Source organism: Azolla caroliniana, unplaced genomic scaffold (genome assembly GCF_043228905.1).
Source record: "Azolla caroliniana isolate FFs.n. ecotype wild unplaced genomic scaffold, voAzoCaro1.0.p SCAF_7, whole genome shotgun sequence".
In the NCBI taxonomy this organism is placed as follows: Eukaryota; Viridiplantae; Streptophyta; class Polypodiopsida; order Salviniales; family Salviniaceae; genus Azolla; species Azolla caroliniana.
Genome location: NW_028230442.1, coordinates 6,410,649 through 6,432,007, shown reverse-complemented (window position 1 = coordinate 6,432,007; position 21,359 = coordinate 6,410,649). Strand labels below are relative to the sequence as shown.

The following is a 21,359-nucleotide window of genomic DNA, read 5'->3' as shown; positions in this document are numbered from 1 at the left end:
CGAAGGTTTACATTAACAGAATATATGAATAAATATTCACAGTGGATAGTTATCCAATGTGGATGAAAGTCGAGCAATTTTGACAGTGCAGCCTTGGATCACACCATGCTATTTTCCGACAATCTTACATTTTACTCAAAGAGTCTTACAATGTTGGAAATTAGCTAGCCCACCACGTTAAGTTAATTTTGGCTCAGCAACTTGTGCCAGCCTTCCCCATTCTCTCCTTTGGTCTTGGTTGTTGGGTCCTCTATTTCTTTATGTGTATTCTCATGCACTCTAAAAGATCGTGGAGAAATAGAGTCATGTGAGTTAGCTTATGATGCAATTTTTGCACACCCCACCCGCTTCCCCAAATCGTTGATCGCTCATAATTTTCAAGCGATGCCATTTAGTTCCAAGAAGTTACAAATCGTGGGGAGGACATTTTGCTCGTCCACTTCTCATTTGATGAGAGTTAAAACAGTTTGTAGTTTCTTTGTGTGGTTGCACAGGCCATGACAATCTTCGAATAGACATCTTTCTTCAATCTCCCCCGTTCTAGGAATATAGTGATGTAGTAAGGAGGGGAAGTAATAGCAACATTTTGTTGACTTGTGGCACATGAAGAAATTTGAGAGAGAGAGAGAGAGAGAGAGAGAGAGAGAGAGAGAGATTCGAAGGTAAAAAATAAGACCTATGAGACGAATCCGAGTGTTGTGTAGTATTGAAACACTCACACACATAACATAAACCTAAGGCATGTATTGAGGATGGAGTGTATGTGGTATGAATGTTAATTTTAATCCATATATGTATACATGTATATGTATATATATGTGTGTGTATGTGTTATGTACAATGGATCTACTCTGTTCTGTTTTAAGTGTGTGCTTTTGCATCTCATCAAGTTAGCGCATACATACATACATATGTACATACATACAAATGTACATACATACATATGTACATACATACGTATATACGCTTTTAGTCTACGTATGTACATACTGTGTATACGTAATAATCCACAGTGTAGTATTCTAGATAAGTCTGAGATTTCTTCTGAGGAAGCTCCGGCGATGGCAGCAGCGGTAGCCATGGCGCCCCATGTCCTCCTTGCTCACTCTTCCTGCTCACGCTTCCTTCGCTCCTCCTTCTCTTCCCCTTCTTCTTTGTCTCCTCTCCACCTTCCTCACCAAATCCTCATCGCCTCACCACGAAGAAGAAGAAGAAGATGTACAGGAATCGCTGCTTCTGCAGACGATCCAGAGGCGATCCGCAGCAATGCTGAAGAAGAGGCGGAAGAAGAAGAAGAAGACGACGACGACGACGGATCAGTGGGTGACGATGCAGGATTTGAAGAGCGCCTTGCCAAGCTTCAGCGGAGAAAGAGTGGGAAAAAAGCTGAGAAACGGAAAGCTCTTAAAGGTAATCCTTCGTATGCATCGTCTTCATCAGCAACATCAAATACAAAGAAAACAGGGGGCAAAGGTAGTGTTCTTCTTCCTCCCATTCCTCTTCAAGATCCAATCTCCGATGGGTTTCCTGTGGAGTTGGGGTTTAATTCGTACACAGAACGAATCAATGGAAGATTTGCTGCATTGGGCATTGCTGCTATCCTTCTTATTGAGCTTGCGACTGGCAAAAGCTTCTTGAAGTTTCATGATAGCTCTGTGCTTACTCTTCAGATCTACTTCTTGCTTTCTTGCTCGGCACTTTTCATCAAGTATGAAAAGGAGAAGATCAGTGTTTGGCCAAAGAGCTGAAATTATGGAGAGTTCCTGCCTTTGCTTCCTAATTTTCTAATGTACAATGTTTGGCCAAGTAGCTGAAATCAGTATAGAGCCAAAGGGATGAATCCATATGTATGTACGTGTGTATGTATGCCATCAAGATGGTCTTTCTTGTTTTGTAACTATATAATGGGAAATGTCAGATATGTTTTTTTCCTGAAAGTGAATTGGTATGCTGCCAAAGAGATGAATCTCTATGTATGTATGCTATGGAAATCTATGTAATGGAAAATGGCAGACATGTTTTGGGAAGAAATCCTGTCTGTCACCAGTGACTTCGAGTTGTGGCTTCCTCTCTACATAGAAATCTGCCTTGTTTTGTAATTATATGGAGAAAATCAATATCTGCCAATGACTTATTTTGTGGAGATTACCTGCCATTTCTCTTACATATGTATACCATGGAGATTACCTGCCATTAGTTCTACATATTTTGTGGAAAATCTCAGATTTATTGAGTTTAAAGATAAATCCATGGAATGCTTATAATCATTTTGTTGGCTTGTAATCCATGGAATACATATTTTGCTTGGCATTTTGCCTAATTTTGTTTCTATCCTATGGAGTGCCAGATAAATCTTTTACTAATGATCTCTTTCCCACCTTTGTTTTCTCTTTTCTCTTAGGTATTATGTTGTAAATCCATGCATTTTAATGTTTTTGGTACTGAACTATGTTGCGTTGCACAGAAAGAAAAGAATCCTTATTGTGGTTGGAATTCTGCTTCTTTATAACGAATTTCAGATAAGTTTTCATCTTTAATTGCCTTTTTTCTGCTTCTGTATTATGTCTGCCAATCCATGTCTTCAGAAGCTTTTGCTACAGTATGAGGTTGCATTGTAGGTGCCTTGTAGAAAGCATTATTAGTTCATCCATAGTCTGATAGAAAATCGAGTGTAAATATTGTTGTCTCTTCTTTACATAGAGAAGAGAGAAGAGCTCATTCTTTTAGTTGTTTTTTCTGGAAACTGGATAACAGGTTCATCTTTTTGTGCATACAAAGTTTTCCATTTTCCATTTTCCATCCTTTCATTGGTAGGAAATGCACATTCATTGATTGATCCTGGTGCTGTCATATGTACGAGAGAGGACACTTAATAAAAAGAGATGCAAAAAATGTTTGCGTTGCTTATGCACGTTCAGCGTCTTTCTTGTTCAGATTTAGTTATTCCTCATCTTTTCTGGTTTTGATTCTTCAGTACTAGTCTTTTGTAGTTGGGGGTCATTTGGCCCCCACCAGTTTCCTTTAGGAAAACATGCATTTTGATTCAATATCAAATTAAGATGCTTAGCACAAGGACTATTAAATTATCATACTTGTGCTTTTGCCATGCAATGTTGAATATGAATTTAAGATGCTTGCCCCATGGTTTATTGGATAGCAAATTAAGATTTTAATGGCAGGGCTAAGTTTCATTAACAGAAGAAATGGATCTTCACTTGTCATAATGCCTGTGTGCTTTACAGTACATGCATTATTTTTCTATTTTTAAACATTAACACTACATTCATCCAATGGTACTCTTTAAAATAGAAAGAGTTACAAAATAATGGAAGATATCAAATGCATTTCAGTAACAACCATCTATTGCCATTGGATCTGCCCAATAGAGTTGGAATGATGAAAAGAAGCCCAGTTCCAAAGAGGAATGCTAGGGTTTTTACATTATATAGATCTACCAAAGATTGAAGATCTCCAAGAGCAAGCCCAGCCTATATAATGTTTGGAGATCAAGCCCAGCCTATATAATGTTACAGAAAAATGAGCAAAATAATGGTTTGAGATACATACTTTGAGCTTATGCATATGTAAAGTAATTATTCCAACTCTATTGATATCTCCCAAGATCTGCCAATGCTATTCAAAAAGCAGAACCTCCCAAATGATGGAGAATATCAAATGATTTCTAACAGTGAGTGGTGATATAATACCAGCTTACGCTTACTTTCATCAGTAATAGTTGGTGGTTTCACCAATGCTACTTGTAAAACGTAGGGAGTTCTCTGAAATGATAGAAGATTTCAAATGCTTTCAATAATGAAGACCTGCCAAATGATGGAGAATATCAAATGATTTCCAACAATGAGTGGAGATGTAAAATCAGCTTATGCTTTTACTTTCTTCGGTAATAGCTGGTTAATCCACCAATGCTACTTGTAAAACGTAGGAAGTCCTCTCAAATGATGGAACAAGTCAAATAATTTCCATTAACGAATGACAATAGAATATCTGCTTGTGCTTACCTTCTTCAACAATACCCCCACTTTTCAGCATTACAGTGACAGTATTGCTTTATTAATGTAGTATGGCCAATCATTCTGCATCATATATATATTACGCATTTAAACAAAACAACAATAATGTATTTATCCTGTAGAGCACTCAATTGACCGGTAAAGGGCCCCAGTATAATGGCTAATCATTCTAAATCGTGTATATATATTAAGCATTTAAACAAAGCAACAATAATGTAATTATCCTGTATAGCACTCAATTGACTGGTAGAGGGCTCCAGAATTTGATCATCCCTCTGTTCTGGTTAACCTCAGAGTTTTAACAAAATGAAACCTCACACTCGTTTAGAATAAATATAATAAGCACAATCACTCTGTTGCGAGAACCTTACAGTCAAGCTCCTTTCGTCTACAGAAACTACTGATATACATGGAGATCAGACTTATCTAAAGAAAGATATGGAAAGACACAATAAATAACACACTTTCTCTTTATATTTTTTCTAGATACAAAAATTGTTCCAAAGTACCCTTTACAAAGATATTAGAGATGGCCTTGCCACCAATGATAGTACAAGCTATATTTTGTATGAAATATAAAGACACTACTTCTCCACTTCAAGAGAACTTTTTTAATTAACATGAGCTTGACAACACACTAATCTCATAGGTGTCAGTTTCAACTCCTTGACATTGCAATCATAAAGTGAAACTGCCTGTACAAATTTGTAATATTGTAATTCCAATGTAAAGAATAAAAATCAAGGTCAAGTAACGCATGACACCCAATTTGAGCTTTCTCATGCTTGTCATTGTTTTATACTTTTGAGGTTGGAAATATGTAGTAAAGATTCTATACGCGACTAAAAGAAGGCTACACAATGCCTTCCTTGGATCTGCCCAATAGAGTTGGAATGATGAAAAGAAGCCCAGTTCCAAAGAGGAATGCTAGGGTTTTTACATTATATAGATCTCCCAAAGATTGAAGATCTCCAAGAGCAAGCCCAGCCTATATAATGTTACAGAAAAATGAACAAAGTAATGGTTTGAGATACATACTTTGAGCTTATGCATATGAAATTAAAGAAGTAAATAAATCCGACGGAAAGGAATGGAAGAAAAAAAGGTCAACGCACACTTTACCCGAACTGTAATAAGTGAAGCTGGAATTAGACCAAATAAAGTTCCGAAGAAGAAGATAGAGAATGGGACATCTACAATAGGTGATGCTAAATTGATGAATGTGTTTGGCAGTGTTGGTGTGACTCGCAGAAACAGCATGAAATTCAATAACTTATCCCTATGCTGGGCAATCTGGTTAAAAAGCTTTGCATATTTTACTAGCTCCTACAGAAATATAACAAAGAAGAAATACATAACACTCATATTGAAGGCTCATTTCGTACCTTTGCTCGAAAAAACCTTAGCTTCTCTGGCCATAGCCAAAAAACCAAAGGTCTAGCAAATAACTTTGACAAAAAGAAGCATGAAGAGGCACCTGCTGTAGCTGAAAAGACTACCAAGATCAGCCCTTTTAACATTCCAAACAGAGCCCCTGCCAGGAGGGAGAAAAATATAGTTCCAGGAATCATAAATGTTTGCATGAATATGTAGGTTGCTATGTATCCTAATAGCACTTGAGCTGTGTAATCCTTTGTATAAGCAGCAATATGCAGCCTGCAAAAAATATAACCCCTGAGCATGATTTTTCAGCGTATATCTATAGCAGAACAGAAATATGAGATCGATCTACAAATCAAGACGCAAATTACAACCTATATGTGAGAAAAGGGCTCAATTCTCTCATGAACACAAAATGAGACCCTAGGTTAAAATATTGGTAGGATGAAAAGTCTACTACCTATACCCACAGATTGAAATTAAGATTATTGTCGCGCATTCATTATTTACATTTTTTCACTGATTTGGGGTCTGGAAGTCATTTTACTACCTCACATTCAGATATGGACTACCTGGATTCTTATATCACTACTTAAGTCTGAGATTTTGCCTATTCAATAAAAATTAGAAACCGACAATTATTACAACTTAATGTCCTTCAGACTGCACAAATACTAGTAATTGAATGTACGAGATACTCAAAAATATCTTTTCATCTAAAAATAAGAGAACAAACCAAGGATGTATAATGAAGGTAGCAACCACTAAACAAAGTCTGATAGAGCAAATAAACAGTATGACAACTTAAAGGGATAATATTGCCACAAAAATAGAACAATGGCCACATCGGGCTGAGTATTCAAATGGGGGAAAAGAGGGACATGAGAGATGTATAGGGTTACAGGGTTGGAAGAGAGAAATAATCCTGCAATGTTTGAAAGATGCATACAAAATATTTAAAAAGAGAATTTTACAGCTGATGGCCATGTTACACTAAGCTCCAGAATAGATGTTTCCCAGCAACATGATAATTTTGTAAGCCTGCAATTGTCTAGGTGTATGACTGTCTGATCAAGATATAAGAAATAAAGTAAACCAGAAGGAAATAAAAAAACACAATAAAAAAGTAACCATATCTAATTGCTTCATATTGATTTCTTCGATATGGCCCATTAATCTAAACATAACATGTTAGGTTTATTTGGACACTAGTGGGTTATGGATTTTCTAATCAGTGAGACAAAGGGTTTTAGAGTGATTAAATCGATTTAACATACAGGCATCTTGGTTCTTGGACTTAAAATATGTATACTAGCATTTAAATTTGGACATTTTCCTCCCCATAGACATGATGTGGGGCATGATGTTGACATATTTTGGTAGTGATGTGTGTGAACACACTTAGGACAGTGATGTGTGAACACACTTAGGACAGTGATGTGTGAACACACTTAGGACAGTGATGTGTGAACACACTTAGGACTACAGGGGCATTTTTTCCCTCTTTAGGAGGTTTTTTCCCCCTGTCTAAAAATACTCTTAGAACCCTAAAGTGGTGAGGTTTTTGGGATTCAAAAATAAGAATATAACAGTGGTATCAGAGCCAAAGAGCGACATTTGAGCAGCAAACCAACGACTCTCATACGCAGTCCGTCTGTGCCATCTGTGGTGGCATTTTTCTGTTGTTGAAAAAACCAATTTCTACATGTTTTCTTTCTCTGCGCAGTTTCAGTTGAGTTTTTTTTCTGCTTCCAAGTCGATTCAATCCTAGAAAAAGCCTCCTTGAGTCTTCCAAGACATTCCTATAACCCTCAGAAATCAGATTTGCTTCCCTTTTCTCTTCACTTGTTCATCTTTCAAGTAAAAGAGGTACATTATTCCCTTGAGCAGTCCATTTTTTACATCAAAACATGTTCAGTCCACGGCCATGGATGAGAGCAATGATGTATTTCGGATGCTTGCTGTTGAGGATAAATTGGATGGAACAAATTACCCTCTTTGGGCTTATATGATGCGCCATGTATTAGTAGCAAAGGGGTTGTGGAATGTGGTTCAAGGGGCTAAAAAATGTCATGTTGTTGAGAACACAAACGCTGATGGTACTGATTCTGTCGAGGATGTTGATCATCCTATTGATGTACATGCTACAGTTTCTGTTGTACCAACTGCAGAGCAACTTCGTTGGGATGGCAGAGATGCTCAGCTCAGGCACATGCTTTGATAGCTTTGTCTGTGAAACGTGCCATTATTCCCCATATTCACTCTTGCAAGACAGCAAAGGATGCTTGGGATACTCTTACCACTTTGTACCAAAAAAGAAATGAGGTTCATGTTGCTTATCTCTGAAAACAATTGGAGAGCAAGCACATGAATGAAGGGGATTCAATGGACAGTTTTCTTACAAAAATCAAAGATTTCAAGGAACAATTAATTTCTGCTGATGAAATGATACCAGATAGTTCACTTGTGCAAACCATTCTAAATGGTCTTCCTGATTCATATCAGAGTTTTGCTTCTACTCTTCAATTAATGATGAAAGACAATCCCAATGCCTTATCATTCGAGGAGCTAGTCTCTGTTTTGTTACAAGAAGATCAGTCTAGGCAAAACAGGTCTATTATGCATGTTGCAGATCAAGCTTTCCTAGCTAGTCAAAAGGGCAAAGGTAAATGGAACTCTTCTGCTAACAAGCAAAGATTTGCTAATAATTCACAAGTGAATGAAAAAAAACAAGAGCAAAAACAAAAACTATTTTGCAAATATTGTAAAGGAATTGATCATATTATAAAGAACTGTGGCAGGACTCATTGTGGCAGAAGTTTCTACACCAAAAACAGAGTCTGCAAATCTTGTGCAGAATGAAGAATGGGCATTTACTATTGTTTGTAGTTTTGACCCATCTTCACTTGAACAATGTATGTCTGTTGTACAATCAAATGTTTGGTACTTCGACAATGGGGCAACCAAACATATTACCTCGTAGCGCAATTTCTTCATTTCATTGGAGCCTGCTCCTACAAGGAATATTGTCACATGCGCCAATAACTCATCTTATCCAGTTATGGGTGTTGGCAAGATCATTTTGACTACTACTGATGGTAGTCCTTTCATCTTGTCAAATGCTTTGTTTGTGCCAAGGATCAAGAAAAATCTGTTGTCAGTTTCAACATTAGCCAAGGTTGGCTTGGTTGTTAAATTTGTTGATGACATGTGTACAATTCATGATCTGTCCAATGGGGATGTTATTATTGCTTCTGGCATTTTATGTCGTGGGCTGTATAAGCTCGTAGATTATGAACGAGCTATAAATGATTCAGCATGTGCAATACAAGATTCTCATGCTATTTCAAATGCAAAGATTTGGCATGCACGCTTTGGTCATCTGAATTTTGCAAGTTTGCTTCGCCTACAGAAATCTGAAATGGTGTCCTCCTTGCCCAAACTTGAGGCACCCCGGAAGCATGTTTGTGAAGGCTGCATTTTGGGCAAAATGCACCGTTCATCCTTTCCAATAGATGGTTAAGTTCGAGCTACGCAAAAATTGCAGCTTGTTCATAGCAATGTTTGTGGTCCTATGCAAACACATTCTCTTGGGAACTATCTTTATTTTGTGACTTTCATTGATGACTTTTCTAGGCATGCATGGGTATATCCATTGAAGGCAAAGTCCGAAGTGTTTCTGTGCTTCAAACCATTTCTAGCTTTGGCTGAGAATTTGTCATCATATAAAATGGGCACCCTTTGTTCTGATCGAGGGGGGGAGTATATGTCTTCTGAGTTTAATGCATTTCTGGCTGAACGTGGGATAAAACATCAATGTACAGTGTCGTATACACCTCAACAAAATGGAGTTGCTGAAAGAAAGAACAGGTCACTCATGGAAATGGCTAGGTGTATGGTCAAAAGTCAAGCCTTACCACATAGTTTCTGGCTTGAGGCTGTCATGTGTACAGCATATGTACTTAACAAGTGTCCCACTAAAGCACTGCACTCTATCACTCCATATGAAGCTTGGCATGGCCAAAAGCCATCTATTGCTCATCTGCGTGTTTTTGGTTGTTTGGCATATGCATTAGTGCCTAAACATCAACGCAAAAAATTGGATGATAAAGCAGTGAAATGTATTTTTGTAGGATATAGTTCTGAAAGTAAAGGCTATCGTCTGTATCATCCACAATCTAAATGCATTTTGGTTAGCCATGATGTTGTTTTTGTGGAGAATACAATTCAGCCACTTCTTTCATGTACGAAGGAGACATCAGTTAGCTCCAAAGATGTGTATGACACTTTGTTGCCTCTGTTTACAAGTGGACAATTAAGTGTTGACCCACTTGAGGCACCTTCTCAGCCTTTAGAAGCTACTCATAATGATGCAGATCATTCCATTTTTGATGCAGATCATTCTATTTCTGATGCAGACTTACATGATGCAGTTACTAATGAGAGGGCTGATATAGAGGAGGCAAAGATTGTGCCTAGCTGTTGTAGACTTTGCAAAACAATAAATTGGATTTTCCTTTGCCATGCCGTACTCGTTCAAGTTATCATAGTGCTTCTTTTGCATCAAATTGTTATGCAATGGCTGCCTCTAGTCTTTGCAATGAGAGTGAGCCTGTTTCTTTTGATGAAGCACAAAATTCAGAAAATTGGATGGTTGCTATGCAATCAGAATATGAGGCTATTATGAAGACTGGTACATGGTCTTTATGTGACTTGCCTCCTGGCAAGAAGGCTATTGGCACTAAGTGGGTATATAAGCTAAAGCGTAAACCTGATGGAACAATTGACGGGTATAAGGTTAGGCTTGTTGCGAAAGGTTATGCCCAAGAAAAAGGCATTGATTTTGATGAGACCTTTGCTCTCACCTGCCGTATGACTATTGTTCGTAGCCTCTGTGCAATTGCAGCTCATCGTGGTTGGAATGTACATCAGTTGGACATTAAAACAGCATTTTTAAATGGTGATTTTCATGAGGAAGTGTATGTATCCCAGCCCCGTGGTTTTGTGCAAAAAGGGCATGAACACAAAGTGTGCAGGTTGCGAAAGGCATTATATGGCTTGAAGCAAGCACCGCATTCTTGGTATGAAAAGATACATGCCTATTTGATTGCATTTGGGTTTGAGAATAGTCCAACTGAAAGCACCTTATATGTTAAGCGTGCTGATGATGTATTTCTGATCATGGTTGTGTATGTCGATGATATGTTGCTCACTAGTCCCAATGAGAAGCATATTGCTGACTTTAAGGCTGATTTGCATGCCTCCTTTGAGATGTCAGATTTGGGGCATTTGCATCATTATTTGGGCATTCAATTCATACAAGTTGATGGTGGAATAGCTTTGTGTCAATCGAAATACATTGACACATTATTACAGCGTTTTGGCCTTGAAGACTATAAACCTATTGCCACTCCCATGGAGACAGGTTTACATTTGAGCCTTCATGATGCTGGAGATGCATTTGATGCTGTTCTCTATCAGCAGGCAGTTGGATGCTTGATTTACTTATGCATAACCCGACCTGACATTCAGTTTGCTGTCTCTCAGATGAGCAGGTTTATGCATTGCCCAGGAGTTAAGCATTGGTAGGCAGTTAAGCGCATCTTTCGCTACTTGAGTGATACCTGGTTACTTGGGTTGTTTTATCCCAAGGGGGGATCACTACCACCAGACCTGCATGCTTTTTCTGACTCTGATTGGGCTGGTTGTTATGACACTCGTGTGTCCACAAGTGGTTTTTGCTTCATGCTTGGTAGCTCATGCATATCTTGGTTGAGCAATAAGCAGCCTACTGTGGCCACGTCTAGTTGTGAGGCTGAGTATAGGGCAGCTTTCACAGCTACAGTTTGTTGGGATTTACGGTCCCTCCGGATGGGATGTCCGGAGATGAATGACGGCAAGCCCGGTTGCGGTTACGGAACCGGAGGATGAAGAGTACCCGGCATGAAGCCGGATGAAGAGTACCCGGCTACGGAGCCGGATGATGTAGACCCCGGGTACGGAGCCGGATGATGAAGACCCGGCTACGGAGCCGGATGATGAAGACCCGGCTACGGAGCCGGATGATGTATGTACCCGAAGAGAGATCCGGATGCGGGGACATATTTGTGAATATGTTTGCCAAGGGCCCTTGTGGCTATATTTGTAAATAGCCTGAAAGTCATATGTGTATAAATATGACTTAGGGCAAACTGTTTATTGTTGCTGAAAAGTTGTTGCTTATTTTTCTGTTTTCACTTAGAGAGAGTGAAGAGAGCAGCCGAGAGAGAGAGAGAGAGAGAGAGAGACGAGGAGGTCGTTGCCTCTGTGTATTACCGCCGCCTGTGGCGAAGATAGTGAGCTCAAGGTTGTTGCCTTGAAGCTTCACCATTGTACATCTCTGTTCATAGTGATAGTTGGAGTTTGAGGACTCCCGTGGTTTTTCCCATTTAGGGTTTTCCACGTAGAACATCCAGTGTACCTTTCTCTCTATTGTTTTTCGTGCATTGTTGTATTTCCCGTTTTCTGTGAATCGATCCTGTTCCTCGGTTGTGGCCGAGCACGGAATTTCGACAAAGTGGTATCAGAGCGACGGTAACACAGAAAATGGAAGGCGGCGGTAGTGGGCCTCCGGGCATGATGGTGTTGAACGCGCAGAACTACGCCGACTGGAAGATCAAGATGGAGGATCTTTTGATTGTTCGGGACCTGTACGAACCGATTGACAGGTCGGAAATACCGAAGGGGGTACTTGAGACGGAATGGAGGCTTCTGAACCGGAAAGCCGTTGCAACCATTCGGCAATACGTCGATGTGAGCGTTCTACAACACGTGGCAAACGACACCAACGCATATGAGATGTGGAGGAAGCTGTCGGGCCTCTACGAGAGAAAGAATGCGTTGAACCGGACCTCCCTGATGAGAAAGATAGTGAATCTCAAGTACCGGGACGGCGAGAGTATGGTGGAACACGTAAGCACGTTCATGGGATTCGTGAACCAGCTTGCGGCGATCAAGTTCCCGTTGGAGGATGCAATGCAAGCCATCATCCTGATGTGTACATTGCCGGACAGTTGGGAGAACTTGGTGGTGACTCTCAGCACCTCCTGCACCGAAGATAACTTGTCTCTACAAACGGTAAAGACAAGTATCTTGAACGAAGAAGCGCGTCGGAGAGATAAAGAACCGGCCTCCGACTCGAAGGCGCTGCTTACCGAATCGGAACGGGGAAGACAATGGAACCGGAGTCCGCAAAGACGGGAGAAGTCGGGGACCCGGTCGCAGTCAAGAGGAAGGCCCACATGCTTCCACTGTGGGAAGCCGGGGCACTTCCGGAAGAATTGTCGGCATTACCGAAAGGACAACGGAGCCGACGACACCGATTCGAAGAAGTCACCGGAGAGAAACGGTGCATACCGGGGAGCCACGGACCGGAGAGGTCCGGATCGGCGAGGGCAGGACCGGAAAGGAACGACGGCACTCGCGGCAAGTGAAGAGGAGATCATGCTCATTACCGAAGAGAGGGAGCTGAACATTGCCGGTGTAGAGATGACCTGGGTGGTCGATTCCGGAGCATCGTTCCACCTGACCCCGGAGAAGAAATACTTCTCATCCTACACAGCCGGCGAGCACGGCTGTGTCCGGATGGGAAATGAAGGTACATGCCGGATTGCCGGCATAGGAGACGTGTGGCTGATGACATCAACCGGATGCAAGATGCTGCTGAAGGATGTGTGACACGTTCCGGAGGTCCGGTTGAACCTGATCTCGGCCGGGAGGCTAGATGATGAAGGCTACACGGGTAGCATCCGGAACGGTGTCATGAAGTTCAGCAAGGGGAGCCTGATAGTGGCTCGGGCCCGGAAGGTCAACACACTGTACCTGATGAACTCCCGGCTATGTCCGGAGGAGCTGAACGTGGCAGCCGACACTGCCGGTGAGCTGTGGCACAAGAGACTGTGCCACATGAGCAAGAAGGGGATGAAGAGGCTTGCAGAAGACAACCTTATTCCAGTGAAGCATGTGCACCTGGAGAAGTGCACCGACTGTCTGGCCGGTAAGCAAAACCGGACCTCCTTCCACTCAAGGCCACCGACGAGACGTGGCGCACCATTGGAGTTGGTGCACACTGACGTGTGTCAGGTAGAAACGAAGTCACATGGCGGAGCCCAGTACTTCGTAACATTCATTGATGATCACAGCCGGAAGCTGTGGACGGCACCGTTGAAGACAAAGGACCAAGTACTGTCCGTCTTCAAAGAACTCCACGCGAGAGTGGAAAGGGAATCCGGCAAGAAGCTGAAAGCGATACGAGCGGACAACGGAGGAGAATACCGGGGACAGTTCCAGGAGTACTGTCGCTCGAAGGGAATCCGACTCGAGTTTACTGTGCCGAAGACGCCGGAACTGAACGGGCTGGCCGAGAGGATGAACCGGACCATAATGGAGAGGGTCCGGAGTATGCTGGCGCATGCGAAATTACCCAAGGGGTTTTGGGCTGAGGCAATGTCGACGGCGACATACGTGATAAACAGATCACCCTCAGTACCTTTGGATGGAGACACGCCGCAAAGAGTGTGGACCGGTAGGGGAGTATCCTACCGGCATCTGAAGGTGTTCGGGTGTCTCGCATATGTGCATGTGGCAAAGGACCGGAGAGGAAAGCTAGATCCAAAGACCCGGCCATGCATATTCCTCGGTTACGGCAACGACGAGTTCGGCTACCGAGTATGGGACCCGGTCGACAAGAAGATATTCAGGAGTCGAGATATCATCTTCATGGAGGACAAGACACTCGCCGACTGGGAGTCGGAGAAGAAGATGAAGAGCTCCAAGTCGACTAGTGAGGATCAACTCTACAAGGAGCAGTCTCGACCGGCAAGAGACCGGTTAGCACTCGAGGATCCGGCCGAAGACGGTGAAGAAACAGAACCGGCCGAAGAAGATGAAAATGATACCGGAACCGGCCCTGATCCCGAAATGGATTCGGATGAAGAAGAGTCGGAAGAACCGGTTACCGAAGCTCCGGAACGGAGATATCCTATAAGAGAGAGAAGGGCCCCCCGGAGATTTCCGGAACCAGAGCACGTGCTGCTAACCGACGAGGGGGAGCCGGAGAATTTTGAAGAAGCAGAGCTTGACACACATAGCCGCAGGTGGTTAAGTGCCATGCAGGAGGAGATGGATTCCCTGCATGAGAACCACACATATGAACTTGTGGAGTTGCCGAAAGGAAAGCGGGCACTTCGAAACAAGTGGGTGTTCAAGCTGAAACCGGGAGATGCCGGAAACCCCCCGAGATACAAAGCCAGGATCGTGGTGAAGGGGTTCCAGCAGAAGAAGGGCGTCGACTTCGACGAGATATTTGCCCCGGTAGTGAAGATGACCTCCATCCGGACGGTGCTGAGCATAGCGGCAAGCATGGACCTCGAGGTAGAACAGATGGACGTGAAGACGGCATTCCTTCACGGTGACCTCGAAGAAGAGATCTACATGCAGCAACCGGAAGGATTCGAGAAGAAAGGAAAGGAGCACCTGGTATGCCGGTTGAAGAAGAGCCTCTACGGTCTGAAGCAGGCTCCCCGGCAATGGTACCGGAAGTTCGACTCCTTCATGACAGACGAAGGGTACCACAAAACGCAGACCGATCACTGCGTGTTTGTGAAGAAGTTCGAAGGAGGAGACTTTCTAATACTCCTCCTGTACGTGGACGACATGTTGATCGTCGGACGGGACCAGGGCAAGATACGGATGCTGAAGAAAGCACTTCACCGAACCTTCTCAATGAAGGACCTGGGTCCGGCGAGGCAAATACTAGGGATGCACATCATCCGGGACCGGAAGAAGAAGCAGTTGTGGTTGTCACAGGAGAAGTACGTGACAAAGGTGCTTCACCGGTTCAACATGTCGGAAGCAAGGCCGGTCGGATCGACCCTCCCGGCAAACTGCAAGCTGTCCAGGAAGCAAAGCCCCAAGACAAAGGCTGAGAAGGAGGACATGATGAAAGTACCATATGCCTCTGCCGTCGGGAGCTTGATGTACGCGATGGTGTGTACCCGACCGGACATAGGATATGCAGTCGGAGTGGTGAGCCGTTACATGAGCAATCCCGGCAAAGAGCATTGGAACGCGGTCAAATGGATACTTCGATACCTGAAGGGCACGGCAAACATGTGCCTCCGATTCGGCTCCGGTAAGCCCGAACTCGATGGATTTACCGATTCGGATATGTCGGCTGATGCAGATACCAGCCGGTCCACATCAGGGTATGTGATGACGTATGCAGGGGGAGCTGTTTCATGGCAGTCGAGGCTGCAGAAGACGGTTGCACTGTCAACCACGGAGGCGGAGTACATGGCGGCTGTTGAAGCCGGCAAGGAAATAATATGGATGAAGGACTTCATTAGAGAGCTCGGTATCCGGCAGGAGGAGTACCGACTCTACTGCGACAGTCAGAGTGCCATCCACCTTGCGAAGAACGCGGCCTATCACTCCCGGACGAAGCACATCCAGCGAAGATATCACTGGATCCGGGAAAGGATAGAAGACAAGGAGTTCGTGCTGACGAAGATCCACACGGACGAGAACGGGTCGGATATGCTGACTAAGGTACTTACACCCGACAAGCTGGAAGCATGCCGGAAGAGGATCGGATTGGAGAGACATCCCATGCCGAAGTGAAGGGGGAGTTTGTTGGGATTTACGGTCCCTCCGGATGGGATGTCCGGAGATGAATGACGGCAAGCCCGGTTGCGGTTACGGAACCGGAGGATGAAGAGTACCCGGCATGAAGCCGGATGAAGAGTACCCGGCTACGGAGCCGGATGATGTAGACCCCGGGTACGGAGCCGGATGATGAAGACCCGGCTACGGAGCCGGATGATGAAGACCCGGCTACGGAGCCGGATGATGTATGTACCCGAAGAGAGATCCGGATGCGGGGACATATTTGTGAATATGTTTGCCAAGGGCCCTTGTGGCTATATTTGTAAATAGCCTGAAAGTCATATGTGTATAAATATGACTTAGGGCAAACTGTTTATTGTTGCTGAAAAGTTGTTGCTTATTTTTCTGTTTTCACTTAGAGAGAGTGAAGAGAGCAGCCGAGAGAGAGAGAGAGAGAGAGAGAGACGAGGAGGTCGTTGCCTCTGTGTATTACCGCCGCCTGTGGCGAAGATAGTGAGCTCAAGGTTGTTGCCTTGAAGCTTCACCATTGTACATCTCTGTTCATAGTGATAGTTGGAGTTTGAGGACTCCCGTGGTTTTTCCCATTTAGGGTTTTCCACGTAGAACATCCAGTGTACCTTTCTCTCTATTGTTTTTCGTGCATTGTTGTATTTCCCGTTTTCTGTGAATCGATCCTGTTCCTCGGTTGTGGCCGAGCACGGAATTTCGACACAGTTGAGTGTGTGTGGCTCAGACGCCTTTTAGCTTATTTGGGTGTTGGTCAGTCTTCTGCCACCACCATCTTCACTGACAGTCAAAGCACAATGGCAGTTGCGAGGAACCCTGTGTTCCATGCTCGCACTAAGCACATTGAGGTGCATTATCACTATGTCAAGGAAAGGTTCTCCGCTGGAGAGATCAGTTTGGCTTATGTGCCCACGCAAGAGAACATTGCAGACCTCTTCACAAAGGCTCTGCCTAGGGAGAAGTTTGAAGCTTTCCACAAAGCTTTAGGCCTAATCCCATTTGTGGATTCATCTCTATCCACATAGCTTGGCACTTGTTTAACCATGAGTGTCAGTTCCTTGTTCACCGCATCACTCCCAAGGGGGATTTGTTGACATATTTTGGTAGTGATGTGTGTGAACACACTTAGGACAGTGATGTGTGAACTCACTTAGGATAGTGATGTGTGTGAACACACTTAGGACAGTGATGTGTGAACACACTTAGGATAGTGATGTGTGTGAACACATTTAGGACAATAATGTGTGAACACGCTTAGGACAATGATGTGTGTGAACACACTTAGGACTACAAGGGCATTTTTTCCCTCTTTAGGAGGTTTTTTCCCCCTGTCTAAAAATACTCTTAGAACCCTAAAGTGGTGAGGTTTTTGGGATTCAAAAATAAGAATCCAACAGACCATATCTAATTGCTTCATATTGATTTCTTCAATATGGCCCATTAATATAAACATAACATGTTAGGTTTATTTGGACACTAGTGGGTTATGGATTTTCTAATCAGTGAGACAAAGGGTTTTAGAGTGATTAAATCGATTTAACATATATGCATCTTGGTTCTTGGACTTAAAATATGCATACTAGCATTTAAATTTGGACATTTTCCTCCCCATAGACATGATGTGGAGCATGAATAGTGCTTGGGAAACTAACAATAACAGGGAGGTGGGGAGCCACAACACTACAGTTGGGTCAAATTGAAGCATAGATTTTGTTTGACAATTCACCATGTTGAAATTCATACATTGTCATGTCTGAAATCATATAGGATTGGGAAAATATCAAAAATGCCTCCAGTGTATGTGGAAATATCTACAATATCCCTCGCATTTTCAATAACTTCAAAATAAACACAAATGCAGCCCATAAAGTTAGATTCTTCTTAATAAGAAACAATTCCCCAGTTTTCTATTACAGACACTTAATATTCTTATCAACTGTCTGATTGAAGCATGCAATCTAATTTTGATGATCAATATTCTGATTGAAGGATATAATCTCATTAGGACCCTTGATATTTTGAATATCATGCATGATAGTTTATCAAAGCATACAATCTAACCGTGATGCTTACTATTCAAAAATAGCATGATATTGCTTAATAATCCAGGCATGCAGCATAATTGAAATTCTTCACATTTTAACTACGATGCCTACTAATTGTTTTGGATAGCATGCTTATTAGGTGCTGGATTGAAGGAGAAAAAACTTACGGGATACCTCTTTACAAAATGTATATTTTGATATTGTTGAAACATACTAACTGAGAACCTCCTAAAACATATGCTTGGTAAATCATGCACAAATGTGCAGTGTAAAACCGTGTCTGCTCTATGAAATCCTCCACACCTTTGCTACATGCTATTAGCGTCTCTTCACCATCACCTCTTCCTGAGGAGTGGTTTGATTAGGTATATATATCTTGTGTGGGCATTTGCTAGTTCATTGCTTCTAAATATTCTGGCTTTTCCAAAGACTTGCCACATTTTTTACCTTTTCAAAGACTTTTCTTTAACAAGATGTTTTTTTAATATATGAGGTTATGTAACAAGAAGCTTGATTTTAGATCTATTAAGTTTTACACATAAATTCCTATGGTTTTTAATATAAAACCTGAGCCATAGAGCATCAGTATTTGGAAATTGGGAGTTGGAACTTGAGAATGAACGTGTTGTAATTCTATTCCTGCCACAACATGGGATGACATATTGGCCCTTGTGGCCTGAGTTGACATGGACGACCAAAGTGTAAGCAACACAGGGATTGTTATGGGGTACAATATGAATTCTTAAATGCAAGGCAAAAAGTGATGCTATGAATGTGATAGAGATAAAGGAAACGAAGAAAGAAGGAGCAAGTAAAGGAGAATCGAAGTTTAAAACTACAGATACAAGCACAAATCCACCACGATATTAAGTCTCGTCCACAAAGTGGACGTGTAACTAGCGAGTTCCGACAAGAAAGATGGCAGTAGTGCTCATTGTATTAAGGTTCTTTTTTTTAGGAAACCACGATTCCGGAGTAAGCATATGGTGAACCAATTCCTACTGCAATATAGGATGACAGTAGGCCCAACGTTGGCATGAAAGGCTGAAGTGAAAGATAGGGAAATTTCTTTCTCATGCTCATGTGGATTGTGTAAGGACACTCCTAAGCTCTTCATCAGTGCATACATGCATATAATCTATATGATTCCATTGCAGAGTGGCATGAATCAAATGTGTCTTGTAATCACTAGGGTCTAGGTTCAAACCTAACATGGCAGACCAACACTTCAACCCAACTGCATTCCATGTAGAGTATCAGCAGATGCCCTGAATGGGTGTTGAAGGGAGTTGATCATTATTAACTCATGATCATAATGAAACTGAAGGAGCTCTATGCTAATGTCAACAAAACCTTACTTCAATAAGACTTTGTATTCTCAATCCTCAAAAAAAGTCCATATGGTGCGGGAAACTCTACCAAACTCATCAGTCGAGTCCATAACTCCCAGAAAGATAATTCTAGACTCCTTAAGTTTCCACAGAAATCCCATGAAAAATACTGAAATCAAATCTATCCAAATACAATATCACACAATCATCATATAGCCTTCTCAACTCTGAGATTAGAGTAGCGTAACCTATAACTAGATTAGTCTTTCATGAAACCAGGTCAAATTCCAAATATTCAAGAAATGTTTTTGGGTAACATGTCACACAAAACTATAAGTATAAATAAACTGCATTCTATTACAAATAAATTTTGAATCGACACAAAAATCAATATAGGTTTTTAAAGCACAAAAACACAAATTTGAAAACAGAAATATACCACTTTTTGGGCACAAATATAGAATTTTCTCAGCACAAAGTATAACTTTTTAGAGATTAAACAGCAAAAATCATATCATTTGAAAGAAGGAATGAGAAAAGCCCAAATATACCACTTTCTAAGCACAAAAATACAAATACAACAAGAGACTTACTTGAGTAGTCGAAGCTCCACGAGGTTCCGAGGGAATAAAAGAACACTAGTATCGAGCTGTGGCATAGTCCAGAAAATCAACAACAACGCGACAGAGAACAGAACAAAAACGAAGAAGAGGATAACAACCTCCCAGTGAGACAATGGGAATCTGTTATTACTGTTAAACTTGTGGCGTTCATGACCATTTTCTTCATCCGAATTCACATCGGCAACACGAGCAGATGTAGTCAGAGATCGAAAACCAACAAGAGAGATTCTCCATTTCATAGTTTTCGTCTAAGGATATAGGGAAGGAAGAATGAGGGGTTCCACCATGCGATCTCTTCTCTCTCTGTTAAGATATCAGGATTGAATCTTCGACGTCGTCGTCTTTCTATAGCTCAGAGAGCCTCTTTCTGTCTGTCTCTGTTTCTGTTTCTGTGTCTGTCTCTGTTTCTGTCTCCAAATGCCTTTCAGTGTGTGTATTTTCTGTATTGCTACTGCTAGCAATTTCTTTGCTCTTGTATGTATTTACATACATAATACATAGATATAGAGCGAGAGAGAGATATTGGTAAGGTTGCCCAATTGAGACCAAGAGGTCATGGGTTCAAACCCTACATTCCAAACTGGCATCTAGTGAATTAAGAGATAAAGAGAGAGAGAGAGATTGGTAAGGTTGCTCGATGGAGACCAAGAAGTCATGGGTCCAAAGTGGCATCTAATGAATTAAGAGATATATATGAAGTATATAATAGAGAGGCGAGGAAATTGGGTTTTGAACCCAAGATGCAGAGTGCTTTTAGTATAACAATGTACCACTAGGGTAAGCTAATTACAATAAGAGAGAGAAAGAAAAAAGAAAGAAAGATATATGTATTAACTCTTCTAAGGCCAAAATTGGCCCATGAGAGAGAGAGAGAGAGAGATTTGCCCACATAAATCTTAGCTCAATTGGTAACGGTGTCCAATAGAGAGTAGGATGTGATGGGGTTCAACCTCCATACATTCCACGGTGGCATCTAGTAATGGGCACGGTTCGGTTCAGTTCGGTTTCAAGGCAAAGAAACCAAACCAAACCAAACCGTTTATGAACTTTGAGTATTTAAACCAAACCATTTAAGAAAAAGTTAAAACCAAACCGTTTAGGGAAAAGTTGAAACCAAACCGAACCATTCAATAAAAAATTTAAACCTAAGCACTTCAGTCAAATTAGTTAAACATCTAAAGAAACAAAAATACATTAAATTAAATAAGCATTTAAGTTAAATGTATTAAATCAATAAAAAACCATTAATTAAACCATTACATCAATAAACTATTGAGG

General features: G+C 41.9%; 3 protein-coding genes across 4 annotated transcripts in view; 2 read left to right on the top strand and 1 right to left on the bottom strand.

The window, feature by feature from the left end:
- The window catches only part of LOC147861711 (V-type proton ATPase 16 kDa proteolipid subunit), a 59,754-nt gene that overhangs the window by 18,989 nt on the left and 19,406 nt on the right, over positions 1-21,359 (top strand). The gene's annotated exons all lie outside the window — the stretch shown is intronic.
- Positions 1,039-2,056, top strand: LOC147861713 (FKBP-type peptidyl-prolyl cis-trans isomerase). The gene has a single exon (XM_087322963.1). It carries the CDS (start codon positions 1,062-1,064, stop codon positions 1,746-1,748), a length of 687 nt encoding a protein of 228 aa, XP_087179089.1. The 5' UTR covers positions 1,039-1,061; the 3' UTR covers positions 1,749-2,056.
- LOC147861712 (putative membrane protein At4g09580) lies at positions 4,680-20,475 on the bottom strand. Of its 2 annotated transcripts, none has more exons than XM_087322862.1 (4): positions 20,052-20,475; positions 5,417-5,687; positions 5,149-5,324; positions 4,680-5,019 (listed from the first exon to the last, which is right to left on the bottom strand). In XM_087322862.1, the coding sequence occupies exons 1-4, from the start codon at positions 20,318-20,320 to the stop codon at positions 4,968-4,970; spliced, it is 768 nt and encodes a 255-aa protein (XP_087178988.1). In that variant the 5' UTR covers positions 20,321-20,475; the 3' UTR covers positions 4,680-4,967. The 2 variants fall into 2 exon arrangements, with proteins under 2 accessions (XP_087178988.1, XP_087178987.1); XM_087322861.1 differs by having other exon boundaries at positions 5,154-5,324.